The 17,227-nt window shown below is 46.3% G+C and overlaps 1 protein-coding gene across 1 annotated transcript in view; it reads right to left on the bottom strand.

The window, feature by feature from the left end:
- CYGB (cytoglobin) overlaps positions 1–17,227 on the bottom strand; it is a 194,712-nt gene that overhangs the window by 7,622 nt on the left and 169,863 nt on the right. Inside the window, exon 2 of the mRNA XM_078654600.1 lies at positions 12,969–13,200. Within this exon, the coding sequence (XP_078510726.1) occupies positions 12,969–13,200 (232 nt within the window). The remainder of the gene's footprint in view (positions 1–12,968; positions 13,201–17,227) is intronic.

Raw genomic sequence — 17,227 nt, 5'->3', positions numbered from 1 at the left:
GACACATATCCTTAAGTGAGAGACTGCTCTACTTCTTCAACCATCACTAGACCCAGATCACTAATGAATCCTTGGTGGTCAGAAGTAATTATGCTTTATACCTTCTACAGCTGCTGCTTTCTAGGCCACCTCTTCCTCAGACTACTTGCTCAGCCCAAGGAGGCAGTGAGGTTGAGGGGATCACCTGCTCCTTTTAGGAGCAACAAAGTCTTCCTTGCTGCCAAGGGGGCAGGGCTACCACTAGTTACTAGTGTAAAAGAAGATACAGCTGCTGTCTCTCATAAATGGTTCATATGTGGTAACCAGTTCCAATAGAGACTGACCATGCTCAGTAGACCTGCAGGATGCAATTTTTTGAAAGCCTTGTATTACCACAACAGAATGTGTAACAGTAACCTCAAGGCATCTGTGTAATTAGGTACACACCTTTTAGCCTTTCCATAGCTGCAAAAGGTGCATTGTTACCTCTAACTTTGTGTCTGCCTGGTAATGTCATCCTCCAGCAACCAATCAAATTAGTTCTCTGAAACCTTTTGGACACAGTAAACTTTAAAAAATTGACACTCTGATACCATAAGAATGTTTTAGTTCATAGCCGCAATAGATGCTGCGACAGACTGCCCTTGCCCAATGGAGCTAACATCCACCAAGGAGATAGGGATCTTAGCTTAGAGAACAGCTTCACGGGACTGCAGACAAAACCTTAGGGGGAGTCTTCACAACAGGATGAAGATGACACATCCACAAAGAACACTGGAACGAGTGCTGAAAATAGAAGATAAATAATAGCTCACTTACTGTGTTCATCAAATAGGGCACCAATCTCGGAAGATTCTCTGTTGTACTTGGGTTTACATAAGGCTGCCTACAGCTGATGGAGGGGTTAGGACGTGGGCCGACAAGTTTGCTGAGACCTACAGCCCACTGCAGAAGTGTGCATTTCCTGTACCTGCAATGGAGCATTTAGCAGGCATGGGGAGGTTGGTTTTGATGCTACTGATGAACGGTAATATATGGACTGGTTCGCAGATGATACTGTAACATTCCATCAATTGCCACTTGAGGAAACAAAGGGGCAAGAACCTTGGATACCTGTTTGTTAGAAACGGGACCTCTGGCTGGCCAAGGCTTGCGCCAAGGTCAGTCAGGGATCACCATTTCTAAGGTCAGGGCAAGGGAGTCACACACCAAGATAACCCCCGCTCACCCTCTAGGTAACGTGGCGCGAGCAGCAAGGCTAATCTCGGAGGCGATGTGTAAAGCGTTTGCGCGCGCACCCCAGCGACAACACCCTAGGCCCACCACAAAGGAAACTCCACACAAGGTTATATCAAAAATAGCCTTTGTATTACACTAAAAACACATTAGATAACACACAACTTTACAATGTGCCAACAGGCACGGGCAAGATTTACAAGGGATTATGTACAGGACAGGGCCACCTGGACCACTGTCAGGGGTATGCACTTGTTAGAAATAATACTTGTAGGTATAACACTTTAGCACATCAACATATAATGACGGTAACACAGAAATAGAAAATGTAGCATACAACCAGTAACTACTGGTAAAGGGAAAATACTTCCTACGCCACCCTAAACACTGTAGGGAAATCACGCAGGGAACTAGGACCTTAACATCAGGACCTATGGAAGGAAAACCTATCACCTAAGCAAGTCACATTTAGCAAAGGGAAGGAAACCTAAAATCACCTAGGCAAGTCACATTTAGCAAAGGCAATAAACCATCAACCTTCCTCTAAGCAGGTTACTTTTAGCAAAGGGGAATAAAAACATAAAGAATCACCTAAGCAGGTCACTTTTAGCAAAGGTAATAACCTAAACAATCCTCTAAGCAGGTCACTTTTAGCAAAGGGGATAAAACATAAAGAATCACCTAAGCAGGTCACTTTTAGCAAAGGTAATAACATAAACAATCCTCTAAGCAGGTCACTTTTAGCAAAGGGGATAAAAACATAAAGAACATGGCACATGAGGTATTAAAACACATTCAGAGGTGCAGGTTTAGAACAGTTGCGCAAGAATCACATACATCAGGAAATTATAATCGCAGGGTGCATGTCGCACAACACTAGAACTTGTCCCTCAGGCCAACTGGCCTCGAAAGGGGCTTAAATGCCCTGAGTCTCAATGTCAGGGGGTCTGCGCAGGCAGCACAAACCACAAGCCTAAACGTAGCAACTGTCCACTAAGTGCTGGACAGTTGTGAAACAGAACTGGGCGAACGTTGGAGCCAGGTGGGCTCAAGAACAAAGTGGGCAAGGAGCCTCTCAGGGGCTTGCAAAGCAAATGTGCAAATTAGAGCTTCAGCGCTCTCAAAATAATGAAAATGCCCCCAGAGCCTCTCTCAGGGCTCAATGATCAATATGCTGGCACTCGAGCCTCGCAGGCTCGTAAAACCATGTGGGCTGGGGCGGGGGCCTTCTCGCAGCTCAATCACCAGATATGCCCCCTCGAGCCTCGGGGCTCGTAAATATCACTGTGGGCAAGAGCCTCTCTGGGCTCAGAACGACTGCGGGGCAATGGAGCCTCTCGGGGCTCCTAAATCAAATGGGGCTTCGTTGGAGCGGCCCGCTGCCAACCGGGGCCGCTCTAGATACCCACAAAGGACCCGGTCCCTCACTCACCGGGACTGCTGCTGGCGAGCTCTTTTCCTTCTCCCGGGGCTCCTCTCTCCGCTCGGGGAGCCTCGGGGACACGGCCGGCTGCTTCCTGCCTGGCCTCGTCTCGCTCTCTCCTCCGCCTGTCTTCCGCTGGGGACGCCAATGGCAGCGCGGCCCTGGGGGTCAGTAGGCGGGACTTCCGGGTCGCTCTAGGCAGCGGCCCGGCAACCGTTTTCACTCCTCCTCGGCTGCGGCGGTGATCACACGGGCAAATGCGGCGTGGGCAGCCGCTCAAATTAAATAAAGAACGGGGCAATGCCGGGTGGGCACCGGCCTCTAATTAAAATAGAAAGCGAGGTGGCACTCGCTCTGCCCAAAAATCGGCAAATCGGCTCCAATGCCGGGTGGGCACCGGCAATGTCAATAAAGCGCTCCCAAGCGCTCTGGGAGCAAAGGAGAAGCGCGCTCAGCGCTTCAAGGAAATAAAAGCGCGCCTAGCGCTATAAATCAAAATCAGAGTGCCTCCAGGCACAGCAAAGCTCCAGAAAGGTCTGGAGGCAGGCAGAGGGGCAAGGCAGGGCCAGAGCCAGCACACTGGGTCTCCAGGCAGGGAGACAAGCCAAGTGGCGGTCCTCCTGGCCCCAGCTCCAGCAAAGCCCCCTCTGGCAATGATCCTAGAAGAGAACACATTGTATGGGGACACAGCCCCTTCTTATACTGTGAAATCCTTTGTTTTCAGGGTGCAGGGTGGGGGAAACCAGTTGCAGCTGGCTTGGGAGTACCCTTGATGGCCCAACCACCCCTTTCATTCACTGGGGAGGCTTGGGTCGTTAGACGAACCACAGGGGGCGGAGCCAGCATTGTGTGGGGGAAAACCCAGCCCATCCAGGACACAGATCTACTCCTCCCACACATCACTCATGCTGATCTCACACTCACCACCGGGCAGACCCATCCAGACTTCCTGGAGCCTGGCATGCCAGCCAGCTCCAGCCAATCACGCTCCAGCACCCTCACTGCACACATACATCAATGTCCAGAAGTAGCACTTCCCTTCTAGACACATACATGCCGCAGACACCATCTTGCAGCATTCGCTCTCACGAGTTCACACATACCAAACTCGTGCCTGCACTCCCCACACATCAGGAACTAACATGGACACACACATTCCCCATGCATTCCTATGGGAGGGCAGGCCAGCCATACTACACGCACGCACTTTACTCTGGGGCACAGGGAAAAAGTGCGCCAAGACCCAAAAGTCACTACACAGGTCACAAATAAAAGCAAAAAGATTAGGGGTGAACCTGCCCTAAGGCCCAAGTCTAACACTGTTGATGGGGGTGGAGCTCAACAGGCAAGATTTAGCAGATAAAGAATACGCTCTCACAAGCCCCTTCAACCAATACTAATACTAAAGTCACAATTTCAGTGCATAAGGATGGACCTTGTCAGTTCCCTGAATCATTTTTGAAGAGGGTTATTTCCCTATTCTTTTCCTCATAGACTAAGCCACCAGTTACCCAAAGATGTTTCCAGTGTGAGGAATCACAGCAGTATATATATGCGATTTGCTGATTCCGTGTTGTTTTCCAGACTGGGTCTACCATCGGTTATCATTGCAGACTCAGGGGCCCCATCTGGCCCTTGCCCCCAGCATGACTTCTCCAAAGGACTCCTGCTGATCAGTGAAGCATTAACACCGATCCTCAACACCTTCATCTACTCAGCCTCATTCCCGAACACCTGGAAACACACCTCCGTAACGCCCCTGTTCACAGGACCATCCAGTGACCCAGCCACTCTCTCTTTACTGTTACTAGTTAGTTGGTCTTGTTATGTACATTATGTGATCCTCCTTCTGCATAAAGCTGTTGTGTGGTTGACCAACTGGTGCATATATGGGCTAATTGTTCTCCCCACTTAAGTGTGTAACCATTACCACAACCCCTTTTCTTAGTTCAGGGGAGTTATGAAGTCCCCAATTAATAAAAATGATTGGATAGCTAATCTACTTGTATAGATGAATTAGGTTGCCAAGATATATTTTAATGTTTTGATATTTGTGATGGGTGCTCTCTCCCTTATATTATGCCTATGTATTAGATCACTTTTGTGATCTTTCTCTTTTATCATAGAAAGCCTCCAGTGATCTTAATTTGTGGTTTAGGTTTTCTTAGTAGCGACGGCTTCATTCAGAGCCCATCTTCAGCACCAAGGATTTATGTGGGCACCCTCACTTAGCTATGAAATTCAACTAGGAATAGCCAGGGGTGGCAGCTGCTACCCCTTTTTAGGTCTTGCGTCCAGCGTTGCAGTGCGCAGCACTGCTCGTGCAGCGTGAGACATTTAGTAGGTAAAAATGGGGTTTCAGAAGCTGACCTAGGAATGGCACACGCACAAGCATGTGCTTTTCCTTTAGGGGCATGCTATTGGGCTTTGTGTGTGTGTTTTTTACCAAGAGAGCACGCAATAGTCCAAAGGGGGCGCATTGCTCCGCCCACAGCCTATTGGTGTCTTTTAAGTGCACCAGCCGTCATGTGGTTTCAATTATCGTGTCCAGACAAGGGTGCGATAATTGAAACCACATTTCTCTCTGTGGTGCGCGTGCGCGCAGCACTCTCTGGCTTCTTCTAGTTTTTTTATCCATTTCCTAGGAAAGCAACTAAATGAAAGAAGGAAAGAGAGGTGGGCTGCTGTTCAAAGATGATGCAATATGCTTTCCTCCTGCACAGCGCAACTGGAGGAATGGATGAGGCCCTCACACTGGACAAGGAAAAGCTTGAAATTTCTGAAGGACTCTGTCGGAGTGTGTCGGTGTTTTCACTTCATCGGCCGTGTGAGAGCCGTGATTGTTTTGCTGCTGTCCCTACTGAGATAGGGCAGGGTGCAGTGTGCCAGTTCTCAAGGGCAGGAGCTGCCAACCCTACTGATACTGTAGGGCACACCTCCACCACCCTGCCTACTGCAGGGCAGAGCTGGGAACCTCAAACATAAATGTATTGCAAATGTATTGCAAACAATGCAGACTTGCCAGGTGGGGTCACTCCATGCTCGACAGACAGCACTCTGTGTTGGCACAGGTACGAGACACGCCTCAGCAGCAGATGCAGTCCCAGATGAATAAAGTCCAAGCGCAGGGCACATCTCTGGCCACATTCCCGAACTCTCCTCCGGTATTTTCTCGGGTGATTTCGACACATTTCCCACCTCGCCTCCCGCATGCCTCAAGCCATCCGGGGGCTGCAGGGGCCTGTGTTACGCCCTGGAGTCTACGTTCCTGCTGGCACTGGTGCTCGTGCCACCACTTTCATTGTTGATGCGGGGCTTCACAAAGCGCTGCGCAGCGGGTTCCGGCCACTTTGGAGCACTGCAGAGGTCAGCTGAGTTTGTGCTAAGGTGAAATCACGGTATAGGGTGAGGGACCAGAGCCCTACCTGATGCCCCTCAATCCCCCCCTCCAACCTTCGTGGCCTTCTCCGCAGACCAGCGGGAACAGATTTGGGGAATTTCGCCAGGTGTAAGGCCACTGGATGACTCCACGTCATTGGGAAACATTTGCCAGCCTTGGGTGTTCTTTTTTCTAAGCTCAATGCATTGATTTAAGGTGTGTTATGAGCTAATGAACTAGGTCGGTTTAGCAAATACGGAATCACAAGGGGTCATATTCCAGGCAAAAGTCCAAAAAAAGAGAAGTGGGGGTGGGCTGACCAAGTTAGGCAGTATGCATGGCGACATCATAGTGCGTGACATCACAGAGCATAGCATCACAGTGCGTGACATTGCCCATGGGCTCGAAGGAAGTGTCATCACAATCCATGACCTCACAGGAAGTGAAGAAATTACATCAGATTTTACCAGCTCGTACATATGTTTAGCAGGTCTATCATGAGTAAATTTGAGTGCAAATGAATGTTTGCATCAGGGTTGTTAAAAAAAAAGCGATGCAACTAACGCAAAATCAGGGCCTCAACTTATACACTTTTTAACCCCTGCCAGAAAGAAATTGGCAAAAAGGCGAAATGTGACAGTAAATCTGTTCTGTTTAAATGGTTACAACGTCTGCATTTTAATATATCTTATGGGGTTAAGGCACCTGCTGCAGAGATCTTTGCGTGCCAACTAAATGTCAGGGAATAATAATAATGGTAGGGGAGGTTAACGCCAATGGCGTAACGAAACTTGACTGGGCCTAACTGCAACTTACGTGGAGGGGAGGTGTTTTGTCTAGTCCCAGTTTCAAATCAAAGTAGCTTTGAGGGTTAATGTGTTTCCTGCAAAACATACAGGTGACAGATTTTTATTTTATGTTGCTCGTTAAGCTACATAAACACAGAGACCCTTTTGTTATTTACAATTCATAAATTGTAGTCCTTCTATTATAGCACAGTGATCTATGGACATGTGACTCCTACACATTGTAGCCCACCCTGTCTTATGTAACACATCCTGTACATTGCTTTACACACGTATCATTTATTGTCAATGATTAATCTGTACGTGTGATATAAATTGCTCTGACACCCTGCATTGGGATGAGAAGTGCTATAAAAGAAATAAAAGTAAATAGTGGTATTTTGATTGTTATTTGTGTAAATACTGGGCGACCAATACATCTGACATTCTTACAGTGTTTCCATATCTCTTACACACAGGGACTGAACAAAGTCAAAAGCTGCCTCTCAAGTATCAGTGAAGTGATAAGCTGTGAGCCTTTGTTTACCCTAGATGTGAGACTTCCGATATCTCCCAGCCAGGATATGGTAATAAAAGGAGGCTTGATGGCACCTTAACTTTGGCCTTGTTTTGTACCTGCTGGAATTTAAAATAACAAAGCTCCCTCCCTGCCTGCAGGTTGCTGCTAGGAATGAAAGCAGACAATGAGAGGCACTCCTGAATGTGACCTGGTGTCTGAAATTTACACTGGGACCAGCTCAGGGTATTTTAGTGGGGTTCAAATTCTTGGCAGGGTGAAGGCGTCCACCTTCTGAAAATAGTGGGTAGATGCAGTCTACCCGGCGTGTATCTCCGACTTGTGCCCTCGTCATATTCATTAGGCAGGCTGCAATTTTCCATCCCTGTGATTGGCTACAATTACAGAGATGGTAGCCTGCAAGGGACAGATGACCCCCATCCCCATGATTGGATAAAAAATGTAAAACTTTTATTTTTAAGGAATCACAGCTGCTTCTTGTTTATGCTTTCCATTTTGGAAAACTTCAGTGAGATCAGAAAGTGGTCCTCTGGGTCAGTAGCTCCTCTCCCTTAAGCTGCCAAACAACGGTGCAAAGGGGGCCCTTCCCCTTTGTGAATCAGTTACCTCCCCAGTTTGGGAGTGGCTAACTGATCAATGCTTAGTGACCGGAATTACAGCCTCAAACCATTGATACATAGGGTACCAAATCACAGCTTGGAAGGGATGCCCTAAATACGCCCCTTCCAAATTGAGATTCAATAATGATTTCGAAACCCCATTTAGCGATTTATAAAATCCATTTGACTGAATTGGAGGGTTTGTACCTGCATAACTCCTTGATACACCTGGCCCCTGGCTCCTGCTGGCTCATTGTCATGTTCATGGCGGTCGTCTCACAATACGCATCTTGCCGGCACGTATCGGAACTTCCCATCAACACGCGGATTCTTCTTTCCGGGGATACGCCATTCGGCATCTACTGGATATTGTGGCGCGGAACATTTGGAAGTCCCTAGATCAGATCCACATCAGATTCTATCCAATACAACGAGGTTATCTTTCGTTGCCAAAGGGCACCAACTCTTTGAAGTTTTTTCGCTTAAACATAAGAAGCCGTCAGAGCTACTCCTATCGAGATGATTATTATGTACGCCCAAGTTTATCTCTAAGACGTTTGTGCCCTGATAGCTTCTATATCTTTATCGCACTTTGGGATATTCATCACCATTTTATGATGAATCCTGCTCGCACATAGTGAATTTTCAGTGCAATAAGACGGTGACCTGATGAAGGCGATAACACCGAAACGCGTGGTCCTATCTACCGCCTTGCCTCCATCGACTTCTGTCTATGTTTTGTTTGTACTGTCTACTATTTTTTTGCATAATGAATGTTTGATTGAATATACATTTTTTACATGAAGCGTTAATCATGATATATACTATCTAATTTAAATATAAAATCAAAAACAAATAAAATACAGCAAATATCATCACTAAATAAAATGACATGAATTTGGAATATTTTGGCTTTACAACGTTGGTTTTTGGGTTATAATTTTGGTTAATCAAGTGGGGCGATTTCATTTAAGTTTTTCAGACCTAGAACTGCTTCTGTCAATAGTTTGACTGACTCAGCTATATACCTTTACCTACAAGGCTCATAGTCATGTGTAGGTTGGTGCAAGGACCCGGCATTTTCCCCAGTTGGCCTTAAGTACCTTCTAGTAAACTTTGCATATGATTCTTAACTCGCGGGAAACACAGGATCATATGTTTCTAGGCTCAGGTGCACACTCGCCATCTGGCTGTGAAGGTTCCATAGCGAGGCGTTTACTGGTGTGAGCGATGCTTAATTTGTAGAAGAATAACTGCCGGTGCTACACCTCCGCTCAGAAGCTTGCAGCAGTAACAGCACGCCGAATGCCAATGCTGCATAGCCTGGAGCCCACCTTAGACCTCTCTTGTCCATTTGCAGACAGCGCCTGCCCCTTTATCTTATTCTTGCAGGTTCCTGCTGTCTCACTGTAGGACGGTTTTCTGTCTTTCTCTTCCTTCATCTTTCTGCTTTGCTTGTTTTCCCTTTCTTGCACTCGGTAAATGCCTGAGGAAGAAAATTAAATGTCGATTCCCACAACTGAGTGCCTGTGGCCCCCACTGGCAACCACCGGCTCAAATTAAGCACTGGGAGTAAGTAAATAAAGTTGCAGTAGTCAGGTGTGCCTTCACCAGGTTTTGCGACGGCGCCACCCAATGGTGGTTTTGAAGAAGGAAGATTAAAACATTTTTGGGATAGCTGCAGATTGACTCAATGCTCAGTAAGTGTGTTAATGGCATTGGATGCGAACGAGAAAGCTGGGTCAGACAGGCCTTACACATGGTTAGCTGCCTTTAGGTGAAAAGGAGTGTTCCCGGGTTAGAAGGCCTTCCCAGAGGGGGGCAGTGATCCTAACCTGGCTCCATGCAGACAGACCCCATATCTGCACCCTGTTCCTGGTGATGTGGCCAGGTTTGCTGGGTCTCTTTATAACTAACGGTGCTTTAGTGTGTCATCAGCCTACATTTGGAAGAGCATGTGGCACGGTTCTGATGCCACTGGCAGATACACATAGATAGTAAACAGCAGGAGTGAGGGGGGATTTGCAGCTCTTTCTATAACACCCTCTTGTAAGTGCGGATGACTCCATTGTTTGTGTGTGTGATCAAAATAGTAACTTCTGAAGATCGACCAAAATGGGGGCTCCCCAGTACTTAACTTGTGTTGGTGCGTTGCCAGTCGGCAGCTACCTTAAGCGATAGAGCAGCAGGAGACAGCAGAACCGTCCTTTTATCATTTACACAATGGTCAACAGAAACAGGACTGCCTTGACCTTCGCCACAACCATTTGTTGAATTGTAACTGTATTTCTGTTTCTATAGCACTTACTACCCCTGACAACGCGTTGAAACCTGAAGCACTTCTTCTATTTCCACCAGCAATAATGGAAATAAAAGAAGAACAGTAGTTTTCCCTTGTAGATGGTGTGCATGCCACAGTGTGTAGAGACAGGACACCTATGAGAGGGTTTTGCTGGGAGCGTGGCTGCTGCCATGATATGACATGATTAGAATGTGGGGAGGGAAAGTACTTCTGCTTGGCTTTCTCCTGGGTCCTCATTCAGCCTCCTAAACACATTGTAACCTTTTTAGAAATCAAGCACTGGGTCTTTCAAACTAAAAGGAAACTTCAATTGCTGCTCCTGCAACCACTCCCCGACTAAGAAACAAAAAAACACATTCTAAACCTGGCTCCAACTTGAAGGAAACTGTATTTTCTTTGGCAAATCACTTTATCTCCAGGTAAATCACTTATCATATTAGTCGTGGGGTGGTCCTCCTCTAGCTGGTAGCACCTCTTGTCCTGAACGAAGAAATGCAGTTGGCCTCAACATTATTTTATTTTAATTTTTTTGTAAATTATTTTGTTTTTCTTTGAAGTTGTCAGGTTCATTAAAGTCGGTGTCTTTGGCAACCTCCTGCTTTGTCCATATGGATCAGCCAATCTTGCGTAGACGCAAGGAGGACCCAGGTATACAAAAGTACATGAAAACCAGAATTACATCGACATTCTATAAACAATAATGCAACGCCAATAGCTCAAACTTTCAGTAATGCGAGACCTATTACATTGCAAATGCTTGTTACTCCTATGCTCTTGGATGTTAATGAAAGCAGCAGTAAAAGGAAAATGTAAATGGGGCTCTAAAAGCCATGTTTCCTTACTGTAGTTTTCACTCTTTGCCTTTCCCTTAGATCCTTTGCAACAAATGGACTGCTGGGGATTTCAAGATGCGAATGAAACCATTTTCACTACCCATTGTGTTTTTGGTTAATCAACATTCATACCATACCTTTTGTGAGGGTGGGTTATGTGGTCTCTATCCCATGCCTTGAGAAGTTAGGAGGTTAACATACTATAACTGAGATTTAGTTCAGGTTAGAAGGCCTTCCACACATTTTAAGGAGTAGTTAGGGATCCTCTTCAAATATAGCAGGATGGTTTGGATATCGCCCTTTGCGTTGAATAACTGTTTTGCCCTCGGAAGCTAATGGAAAAAGGTAAAGGTTTCCTAGACCGGGGCTGAGTTCATGGAGTTCCGCTATGCGGAAATTTGCAAAATGACCAACAAATTCTGTCGCACTACGTGGAGTTCTGCAAGCAGCTGAGTGCGTTAGGTCATGCCGTGCGATGTGATTTTTAGCGCCGGATGTTTGTCCCATTCTGGAAAATCAGCGCGAATGGCGCTGGTTCTTTCTTTTGCTCGAGTAGATGTTCTACTCGAGTAACAGCTTTCTCAACATGAATGGAAGGTTTATCAATGCGCATGGTTGCGACTATCCAGGACCACCCACATTGAGAAATTTCATTGGGAGATGGTTTAGCATTTTTCTTTTTTTTTACAGTTTTATATAGCGCGAACTAGACCCGAACTGAATCGGGTATCAGAGTGCTTTACATAGCACCAGTTACGTTACATGAGGACACGCATTCATTTTAGGCACGGGGAGATTAAGTGATTTGCCCAGAATCACCGGAGTTTTTTGGCGTCGTTACCGAGACTCGAACCCAGATCCCCAGGTCCGAGGTCGAGCGCCCTAGCCGTTGGGCCAGCTCCTCTCCCCTATCATTGGATTTTTCACACTCACCCTCGCCAACTTAATGTTGGCGAGCGAAGAAAAAACTTGCCTCCCCTTCGTGGAGTGGAGGTTTTCTAAACTATGCGTGCTCCATGGAGCGCGGAGTGCGGAAAACTCCTCAAACTCTGCGAATGGAGTGGAGTTCACCACCCAGGCATAGTTTTCATTCATTTAATGTAAAAAGGTTTGGCTAGATATGTAAAATGGAACGATGGTTGCTCTCTCCTTAGAATAGAAGGAGGACGTTATTTATGGCTCTTGTTATGGAAGACTTGTGTGTTCTTTCTTTAGCATTTTGTGTTATAGTTGCCTGCCTTTTTACTACTGAAGTGTATGTAATTTCCCCCTTGCTATAGTAGCATTACAGGCACTCTTCTTTGGCATGAAAAAAATAATTGTGCTCTCCCTTGTTCAATATTCAGTGATGTGGTAGACTGTCTACAGCTCTCATAAAATCAGTGGGGTAGGTTGCCTACCACATGTTTTTCATTTTTATGGGCCTCCTTACTTTTCTGTCCTCATCTTTATTGAGAAAGGTTTGTCCAACCACTCCATAAGTATTTGAAATGCCAGGGTTAAAGAAGTACGGTTTATAAAGCACAAACAGTGCCTCCTCCTCGTTTCATCTCTACAAGGGAGTTTTACAAAGCTCATCTATTACTTCCAAGGTTTTATTTTTCTTGTTTTAGCTTGACTCAGAATAACAGTGTTTTATTGTTGCTTTCTTGTAAAGAATTGTGATATCCTCTGGGATAGCAGTGTATGTTTGAAAACAAATGATTATTTTTGTATGGGATGCGGGGTTAACTCGTCAGCACAGTGTCAAAGTCATATATTTTCATGCATAAGAGGAGGATGCTTTCAGGCCTTTCGCCTTTGGTACGTAGTGTGTGTCACAGTTCCTTCCCTCCCCCAATCACATTTAGGAAGGCAATGCTCTATGGCCTACGCCAACTGACCATAGGCTTACCTGGAAGTACACAGGCTCCACCTTATGTTTCAGGGCATGGCTCCTGCCCACCAGGGAAAGGATGGTAGAAACCTTATCCATGTCATCAAGGTTTTCTACGACATTGTTGATAGCGCCCATGACTCGTCGGGCATGCTTTCGTAGCTGCACACTCCTCTCCATCTCCAGTGTGTCTTCCATGTGCTTGAACTGGCTGAAGTACTGCTTGGCCGATGGGAAGTTGACAAAAAACCTAGTCAAGGCGGAAAATATATTTAATGTATTTTCTATAAGAATGTGACTTTATAACCTTTTGCCTCCCAGCACTCTGCACAACACAGATTTTGATCAATTTAGTTCTTCAGGTGCACATAGATGGCATATGACACATGAGTATGTAAACGCATTATACAATGAAGATTCAGTAGAGACAGGTTCATGCCATTGGTACACAGTACCTCTAGTAGAAAGTGTTACCATTTTAGTTCATTGAAAGCCATATATGTTACGGCTGAGTATTACGACAGTCCATTAGCATTATTAGCACCCGCTCTACTGTATGATAGACACATGTGGCTGGAGTTAGTGTTGTGAAAATGTGGATTAGGTTCTTAATCAGCTTGAAATGTAAATGTGCCAATTTAGGAATGCTATCACTAATTTTTTAGGAATATTCATTTTAGTGAATAACTGCGGCTGAATGGGTTTTGCTATACTCAGCGCTGGTTCACAAGGGGAATCGTAAATCTGCACATATAAAGGTACTTTTTAGAAAATGGGTACTGGTTGACTAGGGTGTGAGCTCTGGTCAAGCAGCACCCGCAATCCTAGTCTGGGTAAGAAGCAGGTAAACCATAAATTGACCTTTGCTCACCCTCATAGCTGGGCACAGAGCTGTCAAACTAAATTTAGAGGCAGTGTATAATGTATTTGTGCAACACTTCAAACAGTTAAAAAGTGAAAACACCACACAAAAAGATCCAACACCACATTAGAAAAATAGATATGACTTTATTAAATAAAACAATACCAAAATAACAAAAATCCAAATAGTGGAACCATACATAATGATTTTTAAAGTTTATAGAGAACAAGAGTGCCACAAAGTGCGATTGGGGTTATCTGGTCTTGCTGGACCGGGACTAAGTCACAATGAAGCGCAAGCAAGCTACAGGGACCCAGTTAGTTGCGCTGAACAACTACCTAAAATCCTGGTTGCGGAGCGTTGTGTGCATCCGCACCAAAGATGCATCGTGCAGCAGAGGCACTGCATCAGTTCCGCGATAACAGCACTTATCCCTGTGTATTTGTATGCAGTTGTGGCATACCGTTTCAAAGAAACTGGAATCATGAAATGAAATGAAATGAAATGAAATTAAGAAAGTTCTTAATAAAGCGCACTGTGACCAAGCGGCTTCCTGGTGCTGAGAGTAGAGAGCTAAAGAGGGTGGAAAAAGCTGAAAGGACAATCAGCCGGAGTACGCTATGGAAAACAGATGTGTCTTGAGGGCTTTACGGAATTGGGGGTAGGTTGGGATAGACCTGATTGACAAAGGGAGGCTATTCCAGAAACGGGGAGCTAATACCGAGAATCTGGTGCCTCCCGTTTTAGATCTATGAAACCGCGGAACATTAAGGAGGAATTGGTTGGAAGAACGGAGGGCGCGGGTGGGAGTGTAAGGGATGATGAGTGAATTGATGAAGGCTGGGGCAATACGAATACGGGCCATGAAAGCCAGGCATCCCATCTTAAAGAGAGATCTCTGGCGGATGGGAAGCCAGTGAAGGGATTTCAAAACAGGTGTGATGTGAGAAGATTTGGGCAGGTGATGAATAATTCGAGCAGCCTGGTTCTGGATGGCCTGCAATCGGCGCAGTTCGTAAGCCGGGATGCCCACATAGAGACTGTTCCCGTAATCAAGACGGGAAAGAATCATTGCTAGCATAATGAGTTTGAGGGCATCTGTGGAAAAGAAACGGGACACTTTCCGAATAATACGGAGGGAGAGAAAGCATGAAGAGACAACGGAGCTAATCTGGGCATGCATGGAGAGGTCCCCACTGACTTTAATGCCCAAGGTCTTTGCAGAGGCTGCTGGTATGGGCGAAGGGCCAAAGATGGAGGGCCAAAAGGCAGACGACCAAGGGGAGATGGAATGGCCAGTCAGGACCAACTCTGTCTTGTCCAGATTGAGCTTAAGTTGGTTACGGTTCATCCACTCCGAGATGAAGACAAGAGTGGAATGAAATTTAGGTAGGGAGAGCAAGGGGGAGGAGAGGTCAAAAACAAGTTGGAGGTCATCCGCATAGTTATATACGGAGACCCCCATGTCAAGGAGAGAAAGGATAAGGGGACGAATGTAAAGATTAAAAAGAAGAGAGGACAGGGAGGAACCTTGGGGGTCCCACAGGGGCCCAAGCGGGTTGGGGCAATATGGCCAGACAGATGGACAGCCTGAGTCCGTCCATTAAGGAAGGAGGCGAGTCAAGAGAGGGCGGTACCCCGAACGCCCGCTGCGCTGACCCGGTTGAGAAGGATGGAATGGTCGACCTTGTCAAACGCAGCGGACTGATCAAGGAGCACCAAGGCTTGAGGTAAGTTGGAGTCCGCCTTACTCTTGAGCTCGTCTAGGACGGACAAGACCACTGACTCGGTGGAGTGGACTGGGCGGAAACCCGCTTGGTGGGAGGCTAAGAGATGGTTATCCTCAATAAAGGAGGAGAGACAAGAGGTAATGTAACTCTCCAATATCTTTCCAAGGTAAGGAAGAAGGGAAATGGGTCTGAAATTGGAAGGAAGGGAGGGGTTTGCCCCAGGCTTTTTTAAGATGGGGCGAACAATTGCGGATTTGAAAAATTGCGGAACTAGACCTGAGGAAATAGAAGAGTTAAGAAGGGAAACAAGGGGATCAGGACAGTGAGTGAAAAGCTCTCTCAGAATGTGAGCTGGAGCACAGTCAGCCGGGGACCCTGACTTCACTTTCTGAGTAGAGCCAGAAAGGAATTTAGAGAAATGGGTGGGAACTGATCAAGGAATGAAGAGGGCAGGGGAGGTGAAGGGGAGGGAGAGGAGAGAAGGGGTGAATTAGTTAGAGGAATATTGGATTTGATCTTCGCGATCTTCTCTAAAAAGAAGTCGTTAAGAGACAGACAAAGAGCTTGAGAGGGAAGGGGGTTGGAATTGGCTCTGTCCGAAGCGACTAAGTTACGGACTATGGAAAAAATTTCCTTAGGTTTGTTGGCTGATAGAGATATTCTCTCCGAAAAATATGTCGTTTTGGCTAAAAGAATAGCCTTTTTGTAGTTAATCAAAAGAAGCTTATATTTGGCTGGCAGAGAGGGACAGTAATTGCGTCTCCAATGGCGTTCGGAGCGCCTGAGGTCCAATTTGAGGATTTTCAATTTGTCTGTGAACCATTTTTGGGCGTCATGGGGGCGGCAGGTCTTGACTTTTCTGAGGGGGGCAACGCGATCACAAGTAGAGGACAACCACTGGTTCACAGCGTCTGCTTGAAGATCAAGAGAAAGAGTACCTAGGTCAGGGGGAGAAGCAGTAAGAGAGGAACAGAGGAGGTTGAGATCAACCCGATTCCAATTGCGAGCTGTAACATTCTTAGACAAAGGGGGTTTTTTTTGGGCTCCAAGCTCAATGAGAAATGAGATCAAAAAATGATCGGACCAGGTGCAGGGGATGATTATGGGGGAAAGAATAGTGCAGCTGGCTGACCATATCTGATCTAAGGTATGGCCGTGAATATGGGTAGGGGAGTGAAGGTGAGAAAGAAAGTTAAGACACTGAAGAGTAGCTGAAAAGTCTTTGGAGGGCGGGTCCTCCCTAGGATCACCTGGCCAATAATTAAAATCTCCGAGAAGGAGCACTGAGGAATTATTGACCACAAGAGTGGCCAGTAATTCTTGTAAGACAGGCACGAAGGTAGGCATATTCTGAGGGGGACGGTACATTAGAACTATTGTAATGGGAGCTAAAAGGTTAACTGAGCGGGCAATCAAAAAATCTATATTGGGTATGGGAGGATGTGGAAGAAGCTGAAACTGAAGATGGGAACGAATGATCATCGCCACACCCCCGCCGGCCTTACCAGCTAGACGATCCGCCCTAAGGGCGTAATACGAGTCGGGGAGGGCGGACAACAGATCAGGAAGGGAATCAGCGGCAAACCAAGTCTCAGTAAGAAACAAAAAGTCCGGAGCGTCAGTGTCCAGTAAGTTAAAAAGCTCATACTGGTGCTTGCCAGCTGATCTAGTGTTTAACAGGCAGG

This window comes from Lissotriton helveticus, chromosome 7 (genome assembly GCF_964261635.1).
Source record: "Lissotriton helveticus chromosome 7, aLisHel1.1, whole genome shotgun sequence".
Classification (NCBI taxonomy): Eukaryota; Metazoa; Chordata; class Amphibia; order Caudata; family Salamandridae; genus Lissotriton; species Lissotriton helveticus.
This window is presented reverse-complemented; position numbering and strand designations above follow the sequence as displayed.